The sequence below is a fragment of the Elephas maximus genome, chromosome 1, assembly GCF_024166365.1.
Source record: "Elephas maximus indicus isolate mEleMax1 chromosome 1, mEleMax1 primary haplotype, whole genome shotgun sequence".
In the NCBI taxonomy this organism is placed as follows: Eukaryota; Metazoa; Chordata; class Mammalia; order Proboscidea; family Elephantidae; genus Elephas; species Elephas maximus.
The window spans coordinates 139,154,102-139,173,917 of record NC_064819.1 but is presented as its reverse complement, the minus strand read 5'-3'; the positions used below and the strand labels follow the sequence as shown (position 1 = coordinate 139,173,917).

General features: G+C 33.9%; 1 protein-coding gene across 6 annotated transcripts in view; it reads right to left on the bottom strand.

Moving 5' to 3' along the window:
* Positions 1 to 4,006: 4,006 nt before the first annotated feature.
* The window catches only part of SENP6 (SUMO specific peptidase 6), a 118,576-nt gene continuing 102,766 nt past the window's right edge, over positions 4,007 to 19,816 (bottom strand). For 5 of the 6 annotated variants that reach the window (XM_049895811.1, XM_049895834.1, XM_049895818.1 and 2 more), the window contains 6 exons: positions 19,061 to 19,491; positions 12,820 to 12,923; positions 9,883 to 9,971; positions 8,339 to 8,407; positions 8,083 to 8,233; positions 4,008 to 6,613 (listed from right to left, as the gene is read on the bottom strand). In XM_049895811.1, coding sequence (XP_049751768.1) covers positions 6,404 to 6,613; positions 8,083 to 8,233; positions 8,339 to 8,407; positions 9,883 to 9,971; positions 12,820 to 12,923; positions 19,061 to 19,491 — 1,054 coding nt within the window. In that variant the 3' untranslated portion in view covers positions 4,008 to 6,403. Of the gene's footprint in view, positions 6,614 to 8,082; positions 8,234 to 8,338; positions 8,408 to 9,882; positions 9,972 to 12,819; positions 12,924 to 19,060; positions 19,492 to 19,816 lie in introns of all 6 variants that reach the window. The other variant, XM_049895852.1, reaches the window with a different exon arrangement.

Below are 19,816 nucleotides of genomic sequence, written 5' to 3'. Positions count from 1 at the left end.
CTTTAAAGAGGCCTTTTGTAGCATATTTGCCCAATGTGCTTTTTTTTAAATTGTATTTTAGATGGTTTACAAATTAGTTTCTCATTAAATAATTAATACATACATAGTTTTGTGACATTCTTTGCCAATCCCATGACATGTCAACATTCTCCCCCTCTCGACCTCTGGTTTCTCATTACAAGCTTTCCTGTCCCCTCCTGCCTTCTCATCCGTGCGCCTGAGCTGGTGTGCCCATTTAGCCTCATTGTATTTTATGGCACTGTCTAATCGTTGGCTGAAGGGTGAACCTCAGGAGTAACTTCAGTACTGAGTTAAAAAGGTGTCCAGGGACCCTACTTTTGGGGTTTCTCCAATCTGTCAGATCAGTAAATTTGGTCTTCATCATGATCTTTTCAACAGTAAGATTTGGTCATGTTATTCCTCTGCTTAAAATGCTTCAATGGCTTTTTAAGATAATGACCAAAATCTTGAACACGACTTCAAGACCCTGAGTGATACGGTCCCAGCCTACCTTTCTACTTCACTCTAGTTACACAGGCCTTCTTTTAAAATTATGAAAATGCTTAAACATACTGAAAAACAACATAGTTCAATGAGCCCCTACATACTACTCCAATAATAATCAAGATTTTGCCACATTGAAGCTTAGAAAATATGTACCCCTTAATTTGCATATTCTTTTATCTAGAAAAAGGTTAATCTAGACTGTAGGGTAAGATTGTGAGTTCAAAGTGCAGCCTACCTGGGGAAACTATTTTTAAACTTGTTTGTTCTGTAAATTGGGGATAATAACAGTATTTCGTAATCATTGTGAGAAATACACATTTTTAAAATGCTTAGAACACTGTTTGGAATATAACCCAATAGTACAAGCCTTAACAAATGAGGCCATTATCATTTAGGACAAGTTACACATCTTACCTCAAGGCCTTTCCACAGCCTGCAAAAAAATGTTTCCCTCCAGATTTTGCTCAGGTCTGTTAACTCATAGTTCCAATTTCACATCCTCAGGAAAGCCTTTCCTAACCTTCCCAGAGCAAGCTTTATTGTTTTAATACATTCTATGCCTTTCCTCTTCCTATGCATGACACTTATTTGAAATTATTGTGAGTTTAAAGGGTATCTTTCTCAATAGGCTGTAAAGAGGCTCCAGTAATGGGGGAAATGTTTATTTGTTGGCTCCGTTTTATACTCAGCACCTAGTATACTCAAAACCTTTATTCTGTGTTTAAGGCTCAATTTCTTTTAAATTAAACCCTCTGCTGTGTATATGTATAAATCTAATTATAATAATATGTTATATCACAGGCTTGAACAAAGTCCTGTTTACAGGTATTTGAGGAATTAAAAATTATAGAAAATATATTAGTAATATAACTCCTAATTTTATATAAAGAATATTTTTTGCACAGCTATTTTTAAAAGAAAAAAAAAAAAAACTCTTTTAAGTTTTGTCCATTGCATTTTAACTCTAAAGTAAAGGATGACACAGTGAAAGTCAGAAGAGGTTAAAGCTAGCAGTTAAGTGGTTCAGATACAAAGACAGAAAAAGCCTCCAAATAGTCTTTCAACTCACTTCCATATTTTTATACAATTTCTACTTTTATATGAGTTTGATGTTATTAGCTGCTGTAGAGTCGGCCCCTGACTCATGGCGACCCACGAACAATTAAAGTGCTCCCAGGTCTGCACCATCCCCATCGTGGGTTGCGTTAAGTACCCGTACTGTGGTCCACTGGGTTTTCATTAGCTAATTTTTGGAAGTAGATCCCAGGCCTTTTTTGTGCATACATTTAAGGATTTGATTACCTTGACTGGAATCATCTAACCTGCTGTTTTTCCAGAAGAATCCATTTATATAAAAGAATTTGTAATTCTTTCAGTACAATGGTTTTTATTAAAATGGTTAAAGAAAAATCCTTCTCATTAAACTTCTTTTGTCAAGACATTAGTCACCTATTATGAAGTTTCCAAATCATAACCCAACTAAGAAAGTATAAAAATAACCAACTTCAAGACAGTTTCAAAAGCATCTTCTTTTGAACTTCAGTTCACAAACACCTTTACCACTAATTTCTATGTCTTCTGATGGGCAGTACTTAAATAAGGAAACTTAGAAAGCCAGTCCAGGAGAGAAACAGGAGGGTATGGGCAAATTAAGTTACCAAATTAAATATCAAATAAGCTGTGTTCTATACCTTCCTCTGGTTTAATCATTCTGCACATTAGCAATATTAAAAGCTCTTGAGAAATCCTGTGAAGAAACTTGCTTAACTTGAACTTGTTGTTAGCTGCCACGGAGTCGGTTCCGAATCATAGCAACCCTATAGGACAGAGAAGAGCTGCCCCACAGTGTTTCCAAGGAGGGGCTGACAGATTTGAACTGCTCACCTTTTGCTTGGCAGCCAAGCCCTTAACCACACCACCATCTGGGCTCTGAGCTATTAAGTACACTTTGAAAATTGCTGGTCTGCTGCAGTCTACAGATTGACTAGCCCACAATCTCATTCAAAAGTGAAAAACCACCTTGTTTTTAGTGGTTCTATGACTCTCGGTGCTCACTGCTTTAAGAGGTCATAAATCAATTTAACAGTTCATTTTAAAATCTTATCAATGTATACTACCTTATAATTTGCAGAATGTACTTTTTTCTATATAAAATTTGCCAGTCTCCAACTTTTGAGGACCTCAGTAATTTTCTTTATAATTCCTGAAGGCTTAGTAGCAGCAATTTAATGACTTCATCTATCAAGTTCTTAATGGGAGTCTAGGGTGGCGAGGTGATAATTTAAAGCACTCAAGGGTAGAAAATGCAGGCACACCTCAAAAAGGGCTGGGGCCAGCAACTTGAAAGCCATCAGGGACATATAATGATTCTTTCAAAACAGTGGTTTGGCACGGGAGGTGCACATCAGAATTACCTGGGAAATTCTTTGAAAATACACGACACCAATATAGAGTAACTGAGTCAGAACTGACGGCAACAGATTTGGTTTTGGTTTACTGGGGTTGAGACCTTGGATATGTGTATTTTGAAAAGCTCTCCAGATGATTCAGATGTACATTTCTAGATAAAAATCCTGGCTTTGGATACCATCTTCCTCACTGTAATCATTTTCAATAAGGACCATAAAGACTTCTTAACTTTTAACTCTTTTCAATGTTTCAAGGCCATGAGTTTATGGCATCTTCCTCTGAGTACACTGCACCCTGATTTCTATTAATAGTAGTTTAGTTATTCTACCAGTATTCCTTCATCTGGCTATCGGAATTAAAATGGCAGGGATACTTTTCCCCAAAGTTCACACTGCCTCCACTTGATCAACCAATTCTTCCCCTATGGGTAAATTTAAGTTTTGGAACAGCAGCTCTCATAACCCCTTTTCTTCTTTGTGAGAGTAAGGAAATACAAACTTACCAGGAACTCCTGCTGGAGTTCAGCACATTTTTACATTTCCCAGTACCATCTGGAGTTGCCTCTGTTGTTTAATTATCTAGTTATGTCGCTTGGCTAGGCAGTCTGTAGTATGTCCCCCACAATAATCTGCTCCCTTACTCTTCATCCTTAGTGATCTAAAGAGCAACCTTGTTATGTGTCTCCTCTAGATACTTAGCACTACATTGCCTTGTAACTCTTAAAGAATGGGTTCTTCTGACAAAGCTATTCCCTTCCATCTTTATATTCCAGTCCCCTTAATCCATCAACTCTTATTATATGTTAAAATATATTCTTATTACTTTTCAGTGAATGGTTTGAGACTTTAAGTACAGTATCTGATTTTGGTAAATGAACACTCTGTTATTCTTTTTCCATTATAGTTTAGTTTTTGTAGATCAGTTTTTAAGAAAAAAAAATACTGAATTCATTTTTGTAATTTAGGTAATCATTTTATCCTTTCAAATAAAACCTACTACAATTTAATTGACTATATACTTCAAGTTTCAAAGTTAACTGGAAAGAAACTTGAAATTGAAGCACAGTTTATTATGCAAAGAAAAATTAAACTGTTTTAGGTTTATGTGAACTTGAAATAATACTGTTTTCAACTGTCTTAAGCAACACTGAAGGGAAGGGACTAATGAAGCACCACATTTGCTCCTAAACTACCAAGAACTGAAATGCATACATATTTTATGGCAAGTAATCTAAAACTCTTCTAAAAATTAATTGTTATTCTAGCCAACAAGAAAACCAATACAACAGATCTATCTAATTAGTTAAGACACCAGATACTCGTCATGCAGCTTCAGTGTCTAGTAACAAACCTCTAAAGTTTTGTTTCACAACTTCTCAATACTAGTAACACATTTTGTAAAAGGCTGATAGCGACTTTTAAACTACATACAGAAGTACCAGAGCTGTACACAATTATCAAATGAATGTCTGTTTACACCAGTCTCAAGTCTACTTTCAGAGTTAAACCCAGTAGTCTCCAAAAATTTCAGTATGTACTGCCAAGTAATTAGTATTAATTTTAAAAGATAGAACTTTCACATAGGGTTGGAGAAATACCATAAATAGTTGGGTACTCTACCTCTAGAAGTTGACATGCATCCATCTATATTTTTCATGTCAATACGTGATTGGCTTAAACTGGTCCAAGGGACAAATTATATTTTTATCTTATCAAAAGTTATGTGAGTGCATAATATAACCGTTAGAAATTAAAACAAAAACAAACATGCATTTTAGAAGTTTTTTTTCTCCAGTACTTTCAAATTCTGACAAAATGCAGGACATTAAAAAAATATGTATCAATTTTGCTTACTGCAATTAGGTTTTTAAAACAATTTGCTTCTCTTGGTCTTAGATTAGAAAGCAAAAGCATTTCACCATATTCAGTAAATACTGATCTACTAGCTCTAGGATACTCCTAAAACATATAATCAGAAATAAAAAATGTTCAGTTCAAAGTAATGAAGAAACAAAAATCTGTAGTTAGATACCCCAAGTAGTGACTTTTCTTAAGCTTGCATTTTAATGTTTCAAAAAAAAAAAAAAAAGTCTCTTTGTTGTTAACAACAAAACTTGCCCCAAATCCTTATACCATAGACTTAATTAAATTCAAGAAAGAGCAAAAAATGTTGGTTGCAATGCCAGAGATGGGCAAAATAAAAGTAACTGCTGATGATATAAACATGTCCTTCTTTTAGTCTCTACTTTTGTTATACGTGCATTTAAAAAGTCATTATTTAACAAAAAAAAGACTTTTAAAATATATATTTCAAGTTTCAAAGTTAATTGGAAAGAAACGTATAACATTTCATTTGAAAAACAATAGTTTCAGCACATATATACAAGGTCCCTATGTGAACTGTAAATCTCATCAAAACCATCACATTTTAGTATTTTTTACGGGGAATTCAAGGTAGGAGTTATTTTTCTGCATTATGAAATTGATTAAAGGCAGTACTATTACATTTAAAAATAATTTACGCTGAAAAACTCAAGCAAAAAGTCTGATATTTTGTTTATCAAAATAACAAGAACAAAGTGAGCAATGGAAAAATAGCAAAAGCTATTACAAAAAATAGTAAATTCCTATTTAAATTTCTGTGTTTACAGAGATTAAAAATGTTTATTAATTATGTCACACAGATTGTAGCATACTTTAAGCGATAACATAGAAAGGTAACATGGGAAATTTGAGATTCAAGCTGCACTTAACCAAAATAATTTTAACCTGAGTCTTTGATGTCTTCGAAAATGCATTTTACAATAATGTATGATAAAGTATATTTTGTTATTATTTAGTAGTATACTTCAAAGTAACTTTAATTTGAACTGTTCTTAATACTGCTTCTTCATAAATATTTGTTTAAAATTATAAATATTTATTAACATTTCTTGAGTTCTCTGAGCACACAGGAGTGTATCAACTGAAAAGCTGCTACTTTCTTCCCGCTACACAAGCATATGAAGATGTCTTTCTTTTTAGTTCAAAATGCCTTATATTTAATCTTATTTTCATATTTCAAAACAAATGCAAAAGGTCAAAAGATTATCATACTTAAATACTCCTATGAAATATATCACACCCAGAGGAATTTAATACAAGTTTACTAAAGAATATCAAGTTAACGATTTCCTCCTATAAATATTTTCTTTTTATTTTGTGTTTAGAAGTTGCAGTTTTAAGTACTATTAACAGAAAATACATAACAAAAGCTTCCTAACAAGTGAAAAAAATAATTATAAATGCTGGAAAAATTGGCCTCATTAACATATTTACAGTCATTTACTTAATACATACTCCATTGAAAATTAATTATATGACATTTATACAAGCATTAACATTTCCAAATCACTCTGAGTGGTGAACACTTCAGTTCTTTACTGTCTATAGTAAAAGGTGAAAGTCATTCAGTTTCCCAAGGCAGAACTAACAAGCAAGAGAAATGGTCAATCTGGGATACTGTTGACACATTGTTCTGTTCCTTCACCTAAAGATGATTCGGTTGAGTAAGTGTCCTTATGCTTCTTTTTCTCTTTGCACTGATCTTCCTGCAGCTTCAGAATTATGTTTCGGATTTCTTCTCTTTTTGTTCTCATTCTTGGGGGAGGAAACCAGTTTGCCAAATTCATAGGCAGTTCAAAGTTGAGAATTGGGTTCTAAAAATAAAAAATATTAAATGTACATTAAACAAGTGTAAAGAATAAATCGCAAAGTATCCCAAGTTAAAGATGGACAAAAAAAATCAATTACTCATTCAATATGTATTTACTCATTACATATCACATGCCAGGCACTGGAAATATAAGACAGTTTCTGCCTTTAAATATCTTATGGTCTACATCAGGGGTCAGCAAACCATGGCTTACAGGCCAAATCCAGACCACTATGCGTTTTGCAAATAAAGTTTTAATAGAACACAGCCACATTTGCTCATTTACATACTGTCTTTAGTGGCTTCCACGCTACAACAGCAGAACTGAGCGGTCACAAGAGATTGTATGACCCACAAAGACTAAAACATGTACACAGAAAAGGTTTGCCAACTCAGTCTTGACAGAATTCAACAAATAAAACAGTGAACATGGCAAGTATTATGACAGAAGTACAGAGTACAAGTAGAATATATACGCAGGAGCTTAATAAAATTCCTAGAAAATGATGTTTAAGCCAAGACATGAAGGACGAACAAGGGTTAGCCAGCCAAGGAATGACAGAAGCAACAGGCAAGAGTATTCAGGTAAGGAAACATTTATCAAGGCCTAGAGGTAAAAAAAAAAAAAACTTTCTTTTTTACAGAGGTAAGAAAGAACATGATACATACAACATGAGAAGCTGAATGATGTTCAGATGGCTAATATAAAAAATGAATGAAAGGCTAGAAGCTTAGGCAGGGGCAAGATCATACAGGTGCATACAGGCCATGTGATGGATTTTAGTCTTAACTGAAGAGGAACAAGAAGCCACCAAGAGAAGATTTAAAGGACAAAAGTAACACAATTAGATTTGTGTTTTGGTTGACAGGGTCAAATGGTGCTGGGAGGTCAAGAACAAATTCAATATAAGACTGAGGGTGAACACAGATTAAATAGATTTAAGAAGGAAATAGGAGTTATGGAAATGGAGATCCGACCCGTTGCCATCAAGTCAATTCCAACTCATAATGACCCTACAGGACAGAGTAGAATTGCCCCACAGGGTTTCCAAGAGCGGCTGGTGAATTCAAACTGCCGACCTTTTGGTTGGCAGCCAAGCTCTTAACCACTGTGCCACCAGAGGTCCAAGGAAATACAGACAGTGAATATAAATATCTCTCAAGAAATTTATCTGTGAAGGGGAGAAAAGAGGCAGTCTGAATCAGAGACTTCTTAAGATAGAAAAAGTCAGGAGAGACAGTTGATGATATACATGGACTGATCAGTGATGGAATGAGTTCAATACGCCTTAGATTTGATGAAGTATAAATACAGCATTTTTATGCCTTAAAATTTCTCCATTTTGGGAGTTTTTGCTCTCCGGAATAATTTTTCAACTAAAGTTTTCAAATTTCTCTAATGTATTTGTTGTGTTTTTTACACTAAAATAGGGCCAAGTACTTTATTATACCAGATCGAAAATTGAAACCCACCTCAAAAAAGCTCTCTACATACTGCAATACATACACACCACAATCACTGAAGTTGTTTTGCTGTGGTACTTTTGGATTAGAGCCTTTCATAACATCTTTGGAAAAACTTCTTTTACTTCCTTTTTTAACTTCCCATTCCACCTCTAGATACCTGCAATAATGCACATATAGTAAAAACATACATATATGTAAATATGTATAACCCCTCACCCCACCAGAAAATGACATGAAGTATGAGGTCAGGTTTTGAACTTACTCTCGTAGAATTTTTACAACATTTGACCGAGAAGGGCCTCTAAGAGAGTCCATAAGCAGGATACAAGGTCTGCAGGGTAGAAATGATCATGTGTTAAATATTTTATAATGTTGTAAAGGCATTAAAAATTTAAAATGTGGCGCATTAATAATGAAATTTAAAACTTTCGGAATTCCCTTTGTATGCCTCAGTAAAGCTTACGGGAAGAAAAAAATCTGACACATACATGCAGTTTAGTAATTCTTAGATATCTATGGTTATATTAAATACTGAGTTACAGAATATTAATTTAACCATATCTTAGTTATAAACATATTTCATTGTTGGTCCCTAAAAATACTTAAAAAAATTTAGTATAAAGCCAAAACAATTCTGAAGTTTTGAAAATCCCCATACTCCCATATCATCAAATGTGGGACCATGCAAAAGCAGAAGGAAAATAATCCTATTTTAAACTAAAACCTACTGTAGATAACCAGGCAATCACTGCATTAAAAAATTAGTTTAGAATCCAGTGTGTGTGTGTGTGTGTGTGTTTTGGCAAGATTCCACATCAGAACATGCCCCCCACCAAAAAACCAAACCCATTGCTGTTGAGTTGATTCCAACTCATACTAACGCTATAGGACAGAGCAGAACTCACCCCACAGGGTTTCCAAGGAGCAGCTGGTGGATTTGAACTGCCGATTTTTTGGTTAGCAGCTGAGATCTTAACCACTGAGCCATCAGGGCTCCTCAGAACATCCAGTATAACTAAACACCCAGCCTTCAAAGTTTTAACTCTGTAAAGCTATGTTGTAAATCTAAGTAAGTGAGGAAGTCTAATGTAGTGCAAAAGTTGTGGAATATTGAAGACCTAAGTTCTTGAAGATCTGGAGATCTGGGACAAATCTCTTAATTTGCCTTGGCCTCTATTTTTAAATTCATAAATGAAGTTTCTTTTTTAAAGGCTATTAATGGAGTTTTAGCAAACATTTTCTACAAAAAGTAAAAGGAGATTTAGTCAAGAAATAATACTTCATCACCTAAGAAGTTCAGAGCCTCTGGGGAGACCTTAGAACAAACACTTCTGAAAACTAAACAGGCTCACTCTCTTTTGGGGCTCCCATCTGGAACATGTCCCATAGGACTGCCCTGAGTCATTCCATAACGTTCATATAGTAGCTATGAAACCAGTCTAAACCCCAATTCCCATGTTGTTGATTAGAATGGCAGTTCACAGTCTTTCTCTGCTCAAAAACACTATATTCCCAAAAGGAACAGTGGTTTACTATGGAAATTTGTGTATGTCCAAGTACATGTATGTGCATGCACACAGAACCTGGAAACCTGGGCAAATGGAAGACTGAAATAATTATCCATCTTCCCCAACCTGATTCCTGGACAGCCTGCCCCTTTTTCCTCACTGAGCAGCCTTTGTGACTCTTGCTCAAATATTTCTTTAAACACAAACTGGCAGTTATATTTTATTCTATGAGGGTACTTAAAAAAAAATTATGTAGTTTGTAATCCTGATCTTTGTAAGATATACAGTTAATGCTTACTGTTTACAGATTGTAGGCTTTAAATGCCACTGTCCTACTTCTGAGTTGCAAGTATCATCAGCAAGGAATCCGTCATCACTGCTATCATCCTATAAAAGAAAGCTTAGTCTTAGTACTGAAAATACATAATTTAAATAATTCTTGAACTAACAAAATAGCACCATTACAAAAACCTTTGCAATAAGCACACAAAAACTTTTCTATTTAGGCATATCAGATATGAGAAAATTTGCTGTATCACTTTATTCCAATTATCTAATGTCATGACACTGACATTTCAATAAAAAGAAACTACCAATCAGATTAAGGAGTGAGCTACCTGCATCAGGTGGACACCTGAGACAATGTTGGGATCTCCTGTCTGGAGGGGAGATGGGAGGCTAGAGGGGGTTAGAAACTGGCAAAGTGGTCACGAGAGAGACTGGAAGGAGGGAGTGGACTGACTCATTAGGGGGAGAGTAACTTGGAGTATGTAGTAAGGTGTATATAAGTTTATATGTGAGAGACTGACTTGATTTGTAAACTTTCATTTAAAGCACAATAAAAATTATTAAAACAAAACAAAACAAAAAGCTACCAATCAGAGATCTAAAAACATTGTTAGTTTTACTCAATCTAGAATAAATCTTTAATGATTAAATATATTATGACTGATTCTTCTCCCCTCAAATACTACTGCTCTGATTTTAGTTTATTTTTATAAAAATTTAGTTTGTTGGCTAAGACAACTGTTCCACATCAGGGCATTACTCATCTTTATTATTATTTTACATAAATAATTTTTCACATCAGAAATATTTAAATAATTTTAGGAAACACTGCTTTCCTTGACAAAACCATAATCCACTAAAGAGAAATTAGTTTAAAAATATTGTGTCTTATTCTGTAGTTCTCTTGACTATAAGATAAACAAGGCTTTTTTCTTTATGTTTGGAGAAAGCTTCCGGCAACACTGTGAATGGAATAATCAAATAGTAGGAACAACAACATTAAAGACCAACTAGACTAGCTAATTCACATAAGAGATAACTGCTATGACTAACTGAGCATAATTACTCATTCATAAGCCATGGATACAATTTCCACATATATCTGTATATATATAGAAAAACATTGTATCTCACAGTCACACACTGTAAACCAATACACATCACAAAAAATGGCTTTCGTTCACAAAAGTACTGAGCAAAAACGAAAAATGTTAAGTATGAAGCCATCATCACTTTAAACAACTCAAAGCTAGTCCTAACAACTAAAGAAAGGTCAGAAATTTAAAGAAATAGATGCTGTAGATTTGTATAAATTTCTCAATATAAAGCACCCTTTAAATATTTTCAAAAACATACTTTATTCTTAGTGTTAATAAGACATTGCTATTCAAAGGCATTTGACTGTGTGGATCATACCAAATTATGGATAACAATGCGAAGAATGGGAATTCCAGAATATTTATCTGTGCTCATGAGGAACCTGTACACAGACCAAGAGGCAGTCATTTGAGTAGAACAAGGGGATACTGTATGGTTTAAAGTCAGGAAAGGTGTGTGTCAGTGTTGTATACTTTCCCTATACTTTTCAATCTGTATGCTGAACAAAATAATCTGAGAAGCTGAACTATATGAAGTAGAACATGGCATCAAGATTGGAAAAAGATTCATTTACAACTTACGATATGCGGATGACACAATGTTGCCTGCTGAAAGCAAAGAGTACTTGAAGCACTTACTGATGAAGATCAAACACTACAGCCTTCAGTATGGACTGCATCCCAACATCAAGAAAACAAAAATCCTCACAATTTGACCAAAAAGCAACATCATGATAAATCGAGAAAAGACTGAAGTTGTCAAGGATTTCATTTACTGGGATCCACAATCAACGTTTATGGAAGCAGCAGTCAAGAAATCAAACGATGTACTGCACCAAGCAATCTGCTGCAAAAGACCTTTTTAAAGTGTTAAAAAGCAAAGATGTCACTTTGAGGACTAAGGTGCGCCTGACCCAAGCCATGGTATTTTCAATCGCCTCACATGTATGTGAAAGCTGGACAAGGAATAAGGAAGACCAAAGAAGAATTGATGCATCTGAATTACAGTGTTGAAGAACACTGAATATACCATGGACTGCCAAAAGAACGAACAAATCTGTCTTGAAAGAATTACAGCCAGAATGTTCTTAGAAGTGAGGATGGTAAAACTTCACCTCAACTACTTTGGATATGTTATCAGGAGAGACCAGTCCCTGCAGAAGGACATCACGCTTGGTAAAGCAGAGGGTCAGGGAAAAAGAGGAAGACCCTCAATGTGATGGGCTGACAGAGTGGTGGTAACAATGGGCTCAAGCGAAATAACTATTGTGAGGATTGTGTGGGACCTGACGGCGTTTCATTCTGTGGTACATAAGGTCGCTAAAAGTTGGAGGCAACTCGAAGGCACCTAACAAGAGCAACAAGATTCCAAAATACTGGAATGACCTACGTTAATTTTAACTAAATACTATCTACTGCTGCTATAATACATACAAATAAAATGAAAGAATAAAACACTGGAAAAATAGAAAAGATAATAATTTTGCCATACTCTTACTTCACATAATTGAAAATTTAAACACTTGCCTCTTGAATGTTAGACTAAAGGTTAAATAAAACCCTTGAATGCTTTGAAAGAGGGAGAGAAAAGGTGACGATGAATTAATTTTATATTAAAGCTTTCTGAGGAGGGTAATATTAGTTCAGCCTACAGTGGTAAATAAAAAAAAAATAACACTCATACATTTATCCTGGGAACTTCTGAACTGGAAATTGTATTTGTGTTTTGAAATGAGATCAAATCCAGAAGGCATGATGGTTTTTGCTTACAGGAATTGTCTATAGAAACTCTCTAGAAAATTTTCAATTAGATAAGAGATTAGAACTTTTTGCTAAGCTTTTGCCTTCACCTGGTTATCCTGATCTTCTGAGAAGTCGATGAGTTCATCTTCGAGCACTTTACCACCTTCAGATGATTCATCACTATAGTTTAGTCTGATTTTGCTTAAGCCATCTGTATTAATAAGAAACAGTACATAATAAAAGCTATGCATATAAGTTGCAGGCTATGATATCAAAATTAGTGCTATTAATTAATGATACAGTAATTAAGGATACAAAACTTGGTTAGGCATGTAATATCACAAATATAAAATAAATTATTTGTAATAAAAACCTGGATGCACATATTAGAGTTGTTTCCTTAGTTATCAGTATGAAAAAAAAAAAACAACAAAAACAAACTGGGTATGAATTATTTGATCAAAAATATGTATGTATAAATATATATATGTATGTATATAGGTATTTTTGTGCTAGGTATAACAGATACCTTCAACTATTAATGCAAGTTACAATAGTCTAAAAATAACCTAAATATTCAATCATGGCAATAGTTAGCAACTTAGGGAACATAAAATGAAACTGTACAGAGTGAGAAATTATTTAACACAGGGTAAAAATATAATCATGATTAAAATTAAGTAAAGCTTGCTTCTGAACAAATAATAAATATTTGAAAATGAAAAGAATCATTGTGTTAGAATGGTAGTTATGGACAAGTTCCCCCAATTCTGAATATTTCCTTCCTGCCTTGGTTGTATTCATAGACTTTTCAATAAATAAAAACAATGCAGTGCTGGTAGTACAAAAATAAGTGACTCATAGGAAAAAACTGAAATGGTTACTTTCTAAAGGTCCATTCCAAAAATCTAATACAGGCAGTCCCCAGGTTACAAAAGAGATCCGTTCCTAAGTGTGTCTAAGTTGAATTTGTAGGTCAAGTTGGAACAAGTGCATACAGTTCTTATAAGCCTTACTTTAGGAAAGAAAGGCTCGAAGCCTTTTAAAGGATTTAAAAGGTGCTCGGCAGCAAGTGAAGGCGATTGTGATGGAGAATTTGTTGCATGTGGGGTTGGTTCAATCGTTTCAAAGTGAGGGCACATTTACGTAACACTAAAGGGCAAGTAAGGGTCTGTTAAGTTGGAAGTTAGTGATCCTGGGACATACTGTACTTAAAAATCAATTATTTTATTGAAAGAAGCAAATCATACAAAAGGTTTAAAAAAAGCTCAGTATGGAAGGATGAACTACATAATCATCATACGACAAGGGACAAGATTTGTAGGAAAGTAAGATTTACATGAAAAGAAAAAATAAAAAATGAATCAGGGACTATAATGCCAATATACCAGTATTATTACAAAGCATGCTACTTCAAAGATTTAAAGAACATAATTTTATGGTTTTTTTAGACACGTTAAAATTGGTTTTGGCGTAAGTTATAAAAAGGATATTAAGAATATTAATATATATAAACAAGATGGCATGGGAAAACAGCAAAATAAAATGTGCTCCTGAAAAAGCTGTATCTAAATCTAAAATGTGGTGATCAGAAGTATATTATTTAAAATAACTTAATAAAACATAATGGTAAATCCTTTTGGTATACAAAGAAGTTATTCTTCCATTAATCTTTTTCAAAAACCTGTATTTTGTGTTTGTATGAAGCTGAAACATCTATATTTGAATAAAATTTGTCCAAATCCTCAGGCAATTCAGAATTAATAACAATTAGGTTATTCTAGCAGCAAATCATTCCTACCTATGAATATCTGTATCTAACTTACATAAATTAAACTACAATTTCAAAAAAGGGAGAAAAATAATTTAATACAATCTATTCCCTCCATTACTTTACTCAATAAACAAATGCCATAGAGTAAATGGAAGGGTAATAACTCAATCAGCTGTTCTCTCAATGAGTCTCAATTCCTAAGGGCTTCTTATATAGTAAGGTCATCTGAAGAAGCTGACGATGATTCTAGAGTATAAACATACACATTTTTCATGCACCATGCCATGCCAATTACTTCATATGGCATCCAACTCCAGAAACAGCAAGCAAAAGTAATGATACATTATTTTCCTACAGGTGACTTTAAAACGTAATCTCTGGGATAACATGCAATTCCACTTATTTACTACAGCAGTAGCAAACACGTGATTATATATGTTTCATAGTTGAAATTATGTTAAAGTTGTCTAATATGCATCACTTAAGTCCTGTCAATTATACTTTTCAGACCAAACAAAACTCAGTATATTGTTGTCGGCTGCCGTTGAGTTGGCCCCCAACTCATGATGACCCTATAAACAATGAAACAAAATGCTGCCCGGTCCTGCACCATATTCATGATGGGTTGTGGATTGGACCATTGTGATCCACAGGGTTAGGGTTTTCACTGGCTTTTTGGAAACAGACTGCCAGGCCCTACTTCCTAGTCTGTCTTAGTCTGAAAGCTCTGCTAAAATCTGTTCGGCATCATAGCAATACGTAAGCCTGCACTGATAGACAGGGCGTGGTTGTGCACTGGCCAGGAACTGAACCCTGGTTTTCTGCAAGGAAGGCGAGAATTCTACCTCTGAACCACCACTGCCCTCAGAACTCAATTACTGAGATATTAATCAGATCACAAAAATTTTCACTATCTTCATTTTTAATATGCCATCATTGTATACAGGATAGACTACTTAACCATTTTCTCTGTGACAGTAAAGGAAGCTCCGGAGAGCACTGTTAAGTACTTTTGGGTCAGTAAACCCTCGGACACATCTGATAAAAGTTATGGGACCTCATTTCTGAAAAAGGCACGGACCTACTCTACAGCAACAATTTTCAAACTGTGGGGCACTATCAGAATTAGATTAAAACAAGCATTAAGAAGAACATTAAATATCAGTGAATCACACACAATAATGGTAATTTTGTGAAGCATTTATTTCAGAGCCCTTGCCTTTAAGAAAGATATAACTGATGTGGTTATACACATATAAGAACAGAAACAAATGCACGAACTACAATAAAGATAATGAATAAATGAAATAAACAGATATTAAAAAGGCAATCTACATAGTATTCTTTACTTGTGGTCTCTGTTGGATTCTTGAAGTCATTTACTCAAATTTAACTGGCTACTTCTTTTTGTTGTTGTTTGCTACTAGGCTAGGACATTAATTTATAGAATGCCACTAGGAATTTCTAGGTTTATATATATAGAGCCCTAAACTTTGTCCCATTGCTTTGCTTTAAGTCGTGTACTTTAATTCAATCTGAATTCACATTAAAGAAAGACCTAAGATTATGTATCACAGAAGGACTTTCTTTTTAAAAGGAATGAAAAACAGTGACTTGAAGGCTTATGCTACAGAATGCCAAAAATGGTCATCAATCTCTAAAGAGGCTATTCGCACAGTACTTGGTGGTTACCTAGTTTGCCTATGTTCACCCTATTTCCTGCCCCATGAAACAGAGTGTAAAGACAGCTAGAAAAGGAAGTATTTATCTGCTTGGCTTTTGATACACTTTTTTGCTATAATATTGCTCAATTTTCTTTTTCTGCCTCTTAAGCTTATACCTCTCACAGAACAAAAAGAGCAACACTCTGGGCCTGCTATCAACTTTATGCAGCTTAGTAGTCAAACGAATCAAAATATTCTTGCAAGTGCTAAACAGCAGCTTTCTGACTATAATAATATAAGCTGGTATAAGTATTAAGAATGTTTAATATTTACAATTTTTGGTAGATTCTTCCTGAAGCCACATATTGGTTCCAACTTTTTTTCCTTCAAAGAAAGCATAACAGAGCTAATCACAGTTTTAATAAGTTCACAAGGCACATACTGGAGCATGTTACGGGTTCTATGGAGTAGATTAATTTATTTGTGGTTTGAAGAAAAAATGATAGAGTGGATATCACATTTAGTAGATCAACTGAAGTTTTAGATGTCTATAAAGGTGACTGAGTACTAGAAATATGGAATTGACTCAAAGAAGAGAATCAATGTATTAAAACTGAAGGAAAATAAAGAAGAAGAGTTATTGGACCAGTGCCCCTCCTTTCCCATAGAAAAATAGTGAAGAAGAATGAGGAACCTATCTTTAACCTGAATGCAACTATTTTGGTGGAGAAAGCTTTAATTTATGCCTCTGGCTATTTGACTTTTACAACATGTCTAGTTGGTCTATGGAATAATAGCTCCAATGTCAGTTAATTTACTTAAAATACATAATTACAGAAATGTGAAAAAATAAAACTGTAATAAGAACCACCACTCTGCTTTTTAATATCATGATTAAGAAGCAGCCCAGTTTTTTGAATATACTTTAGCTCTGAAGTTTAGAAAAATTTTACTGCCTGCTGATCATTTGAGTAACCACAAAGAAAAAACTTTTAATCAGTTTTTAGCTAGCTGCTATCATTAAAAGATAAAGAAAGAGGAAGTATAAGTAATCTGGACTTTACAGAAAATCCACACCCGAAGTACCACATACATATATACATTTTTAAATAAAACATTTCAAATTTTTATTTTGGGTTTTCATTTAAAACCAAGCTAAGCAGAAACTAAAAAAAAAAAAAATCCTTTAAGAACACAATTTTATTTCAGAAAACAGATTCACTTCTCAGATATCACATTTAGAAAGTGTGACTTAGACAATAAGAGATAATTTGGAGTAAGAAGCTAGAGGGAAGATAAAGGAGTGATGACAATGAGAAGCAAATCAAATTAAGTAATGTGGGGAGTGCCACCTACATAACAGAGAAGCTAAAAGTCAGTCAGACAGGTCATAGGTGTAGTTTAAATTAGACATTAGTACTTCCAGATTTGATTCACTCCACTCTGCCAGGTTAATCATGTTCTCCCTATCAGTCCACATTTCTACCTTGATGTGCTTGACGTCTTAAAGCATACTTTCCGTAAAATAAATTTCCATTCTCTGGTATCTATTTTTACAATTTAGAAATATTTACAGATTAGTAAAGATTGAAATTATTTTTTTAAAAAATGTCTGTTCTTTGGAGAAATAATCTATATCCCATTTTTAATATTTCAGATTTTAATTGGAACCATCTTTTAAAGTTTATTGAATGCCACAACTGAAAAAAAAAAACAAAAAACCAAGAACACTTAAAAAGTCAATTCAGAAAAGTCAAAATTGATTACAAACTCCATTAATCTTCATTAATCAGAACTATCGCAGAGCTTGTTTTTTAAACAGAAACAGGTAAAGCATAAGAAAGCATATTGTTATCAATCATCTACTTTTTTCAACAGTAACATTCAAGGCATTCTCTGGGGGCAGTAAGGACTTATCCAAATCTCATAAACACGGGTAGCAAGTATCATAATTAGGTGAGTGTGAAAGAATATGATAAACAATGGTTAGGGTTTATCTAAAAGCATTAAAACAAACAAAAACCAATATAACAACATCAATTAAACTCCCACCAGTACAAAGAATACATTTCAGCTGTCAATCTGCCGAACTTTCTACATTCATATTATATAATGATATAAGAAGAGCCAATGAATAAAACTGGAAATATTTTTTAGCCAAGAAAGGTTAGACAAAAAGAAATAAACAAGAAGAATCTATATACAATTATTCTTAGTTAAGGTTTTAACTATATAGTATTTCCTAAAATTAAACTCCATCCCTCAGCATGTAAATGTATGTAAATCTGATCTAATCATGCAATGGATCTCACTTTATGCAGCTGTAAATTGAGACTGAATTACTTTCCCTTACAGATCTAAGACTGTACAACTACTACTTATGTTAAATACAGCAAATTTCCTATGAAATAAAAATAAATCCAAGTCCCAACACTAGAAAATGTAAACCTAGTAAAAACTGAACTCTGTTGGGGTGAGAAAAAGGGACTGATTGCAAAAGGAATGATGGAAAGGTTCTAAATCTTGACTATGGCTGTGACTATATGACTATATATATTTATCAAAGCTCATTGAGCTATACTTATAAATGAGTAAATTTCGTTTTATGTAAATTATATACCTCAACAAAAAACCAAAAACCAAACCCGTTGCTGTCGAGTTTATCCCAACCAACCGCAACCCTATAGGACAGAGTAGAACTGCCCCATAGGGTTTTGCAAGGAGCAGCTGGCGGATTTGAACTGCCGACCTTTTGGTTAGCAGCTTAAGTCTTAACCGCTGCACCACCAGAGCTCCTATACCTGAAGAAACCTGACTTAAAAAAAGTCCACCCTGAATTCTAATCCTATTTATAAAAAAATTCAATTTATTCTGAATTCCTTCATTCTTTCAAAACATTTGGATACATACCTGTATGGTGTATAGAACTTAAATATTCATTCTGTAGGCCATTCTCACTTTTAGTCCTATCAACAACTTCCTGGCAAGCAGATTCTCCTTTATTTGATTCTTCATTTTCATTTGCAGTATGATTTACTTTTTTCAGACTACATTTCACACTGCATATGTTTCTCCGATAACGAGGGTCACTTTCTTCCTGTACAGCATTTGAATCAATTACAGCTATGCAATGTTTTCTGTTTAGAATCTTCTTAATTACAGGCTTGGCGGAAGAGTTTTGTGAACAACTGTCCATTTCATTGGCTGAAGGAGAAGAAATACAACTGTCCTCTAAAGTTGAACATTTTTGTATGAATGTGTTTTCATGGTAATGAGGATTAGGTTCATATTTTGGTTTTTCCAAACCAGGGAAACAAACAACAGCCAAAAACCAGTGGGCACTGTAAAAAACAAATGAAACTACTGAATATATTATTATAAAAGTTTATTATATTTGGCAATAAATATCAATTGAAATGTTTCTTCTAAAGCTTTTGTAAACAAATTTATTAAGAATGCCCAATATTTTTAATTCTCAATTTAAAAACATTCTTTTGTTAGAATTTTTGTTAGAATTATGTAGCTTGAATTCAGTTTTATAAGCAATCCATTGAACATTTTCTTGCTTTTGGTATAAGAAATGCATTGCTTCTCCAGGCAATTTAATGTAATTTACATTACTCTACAATTCATCATTACTATTCACCCTTTTGTCCTCTTTATATC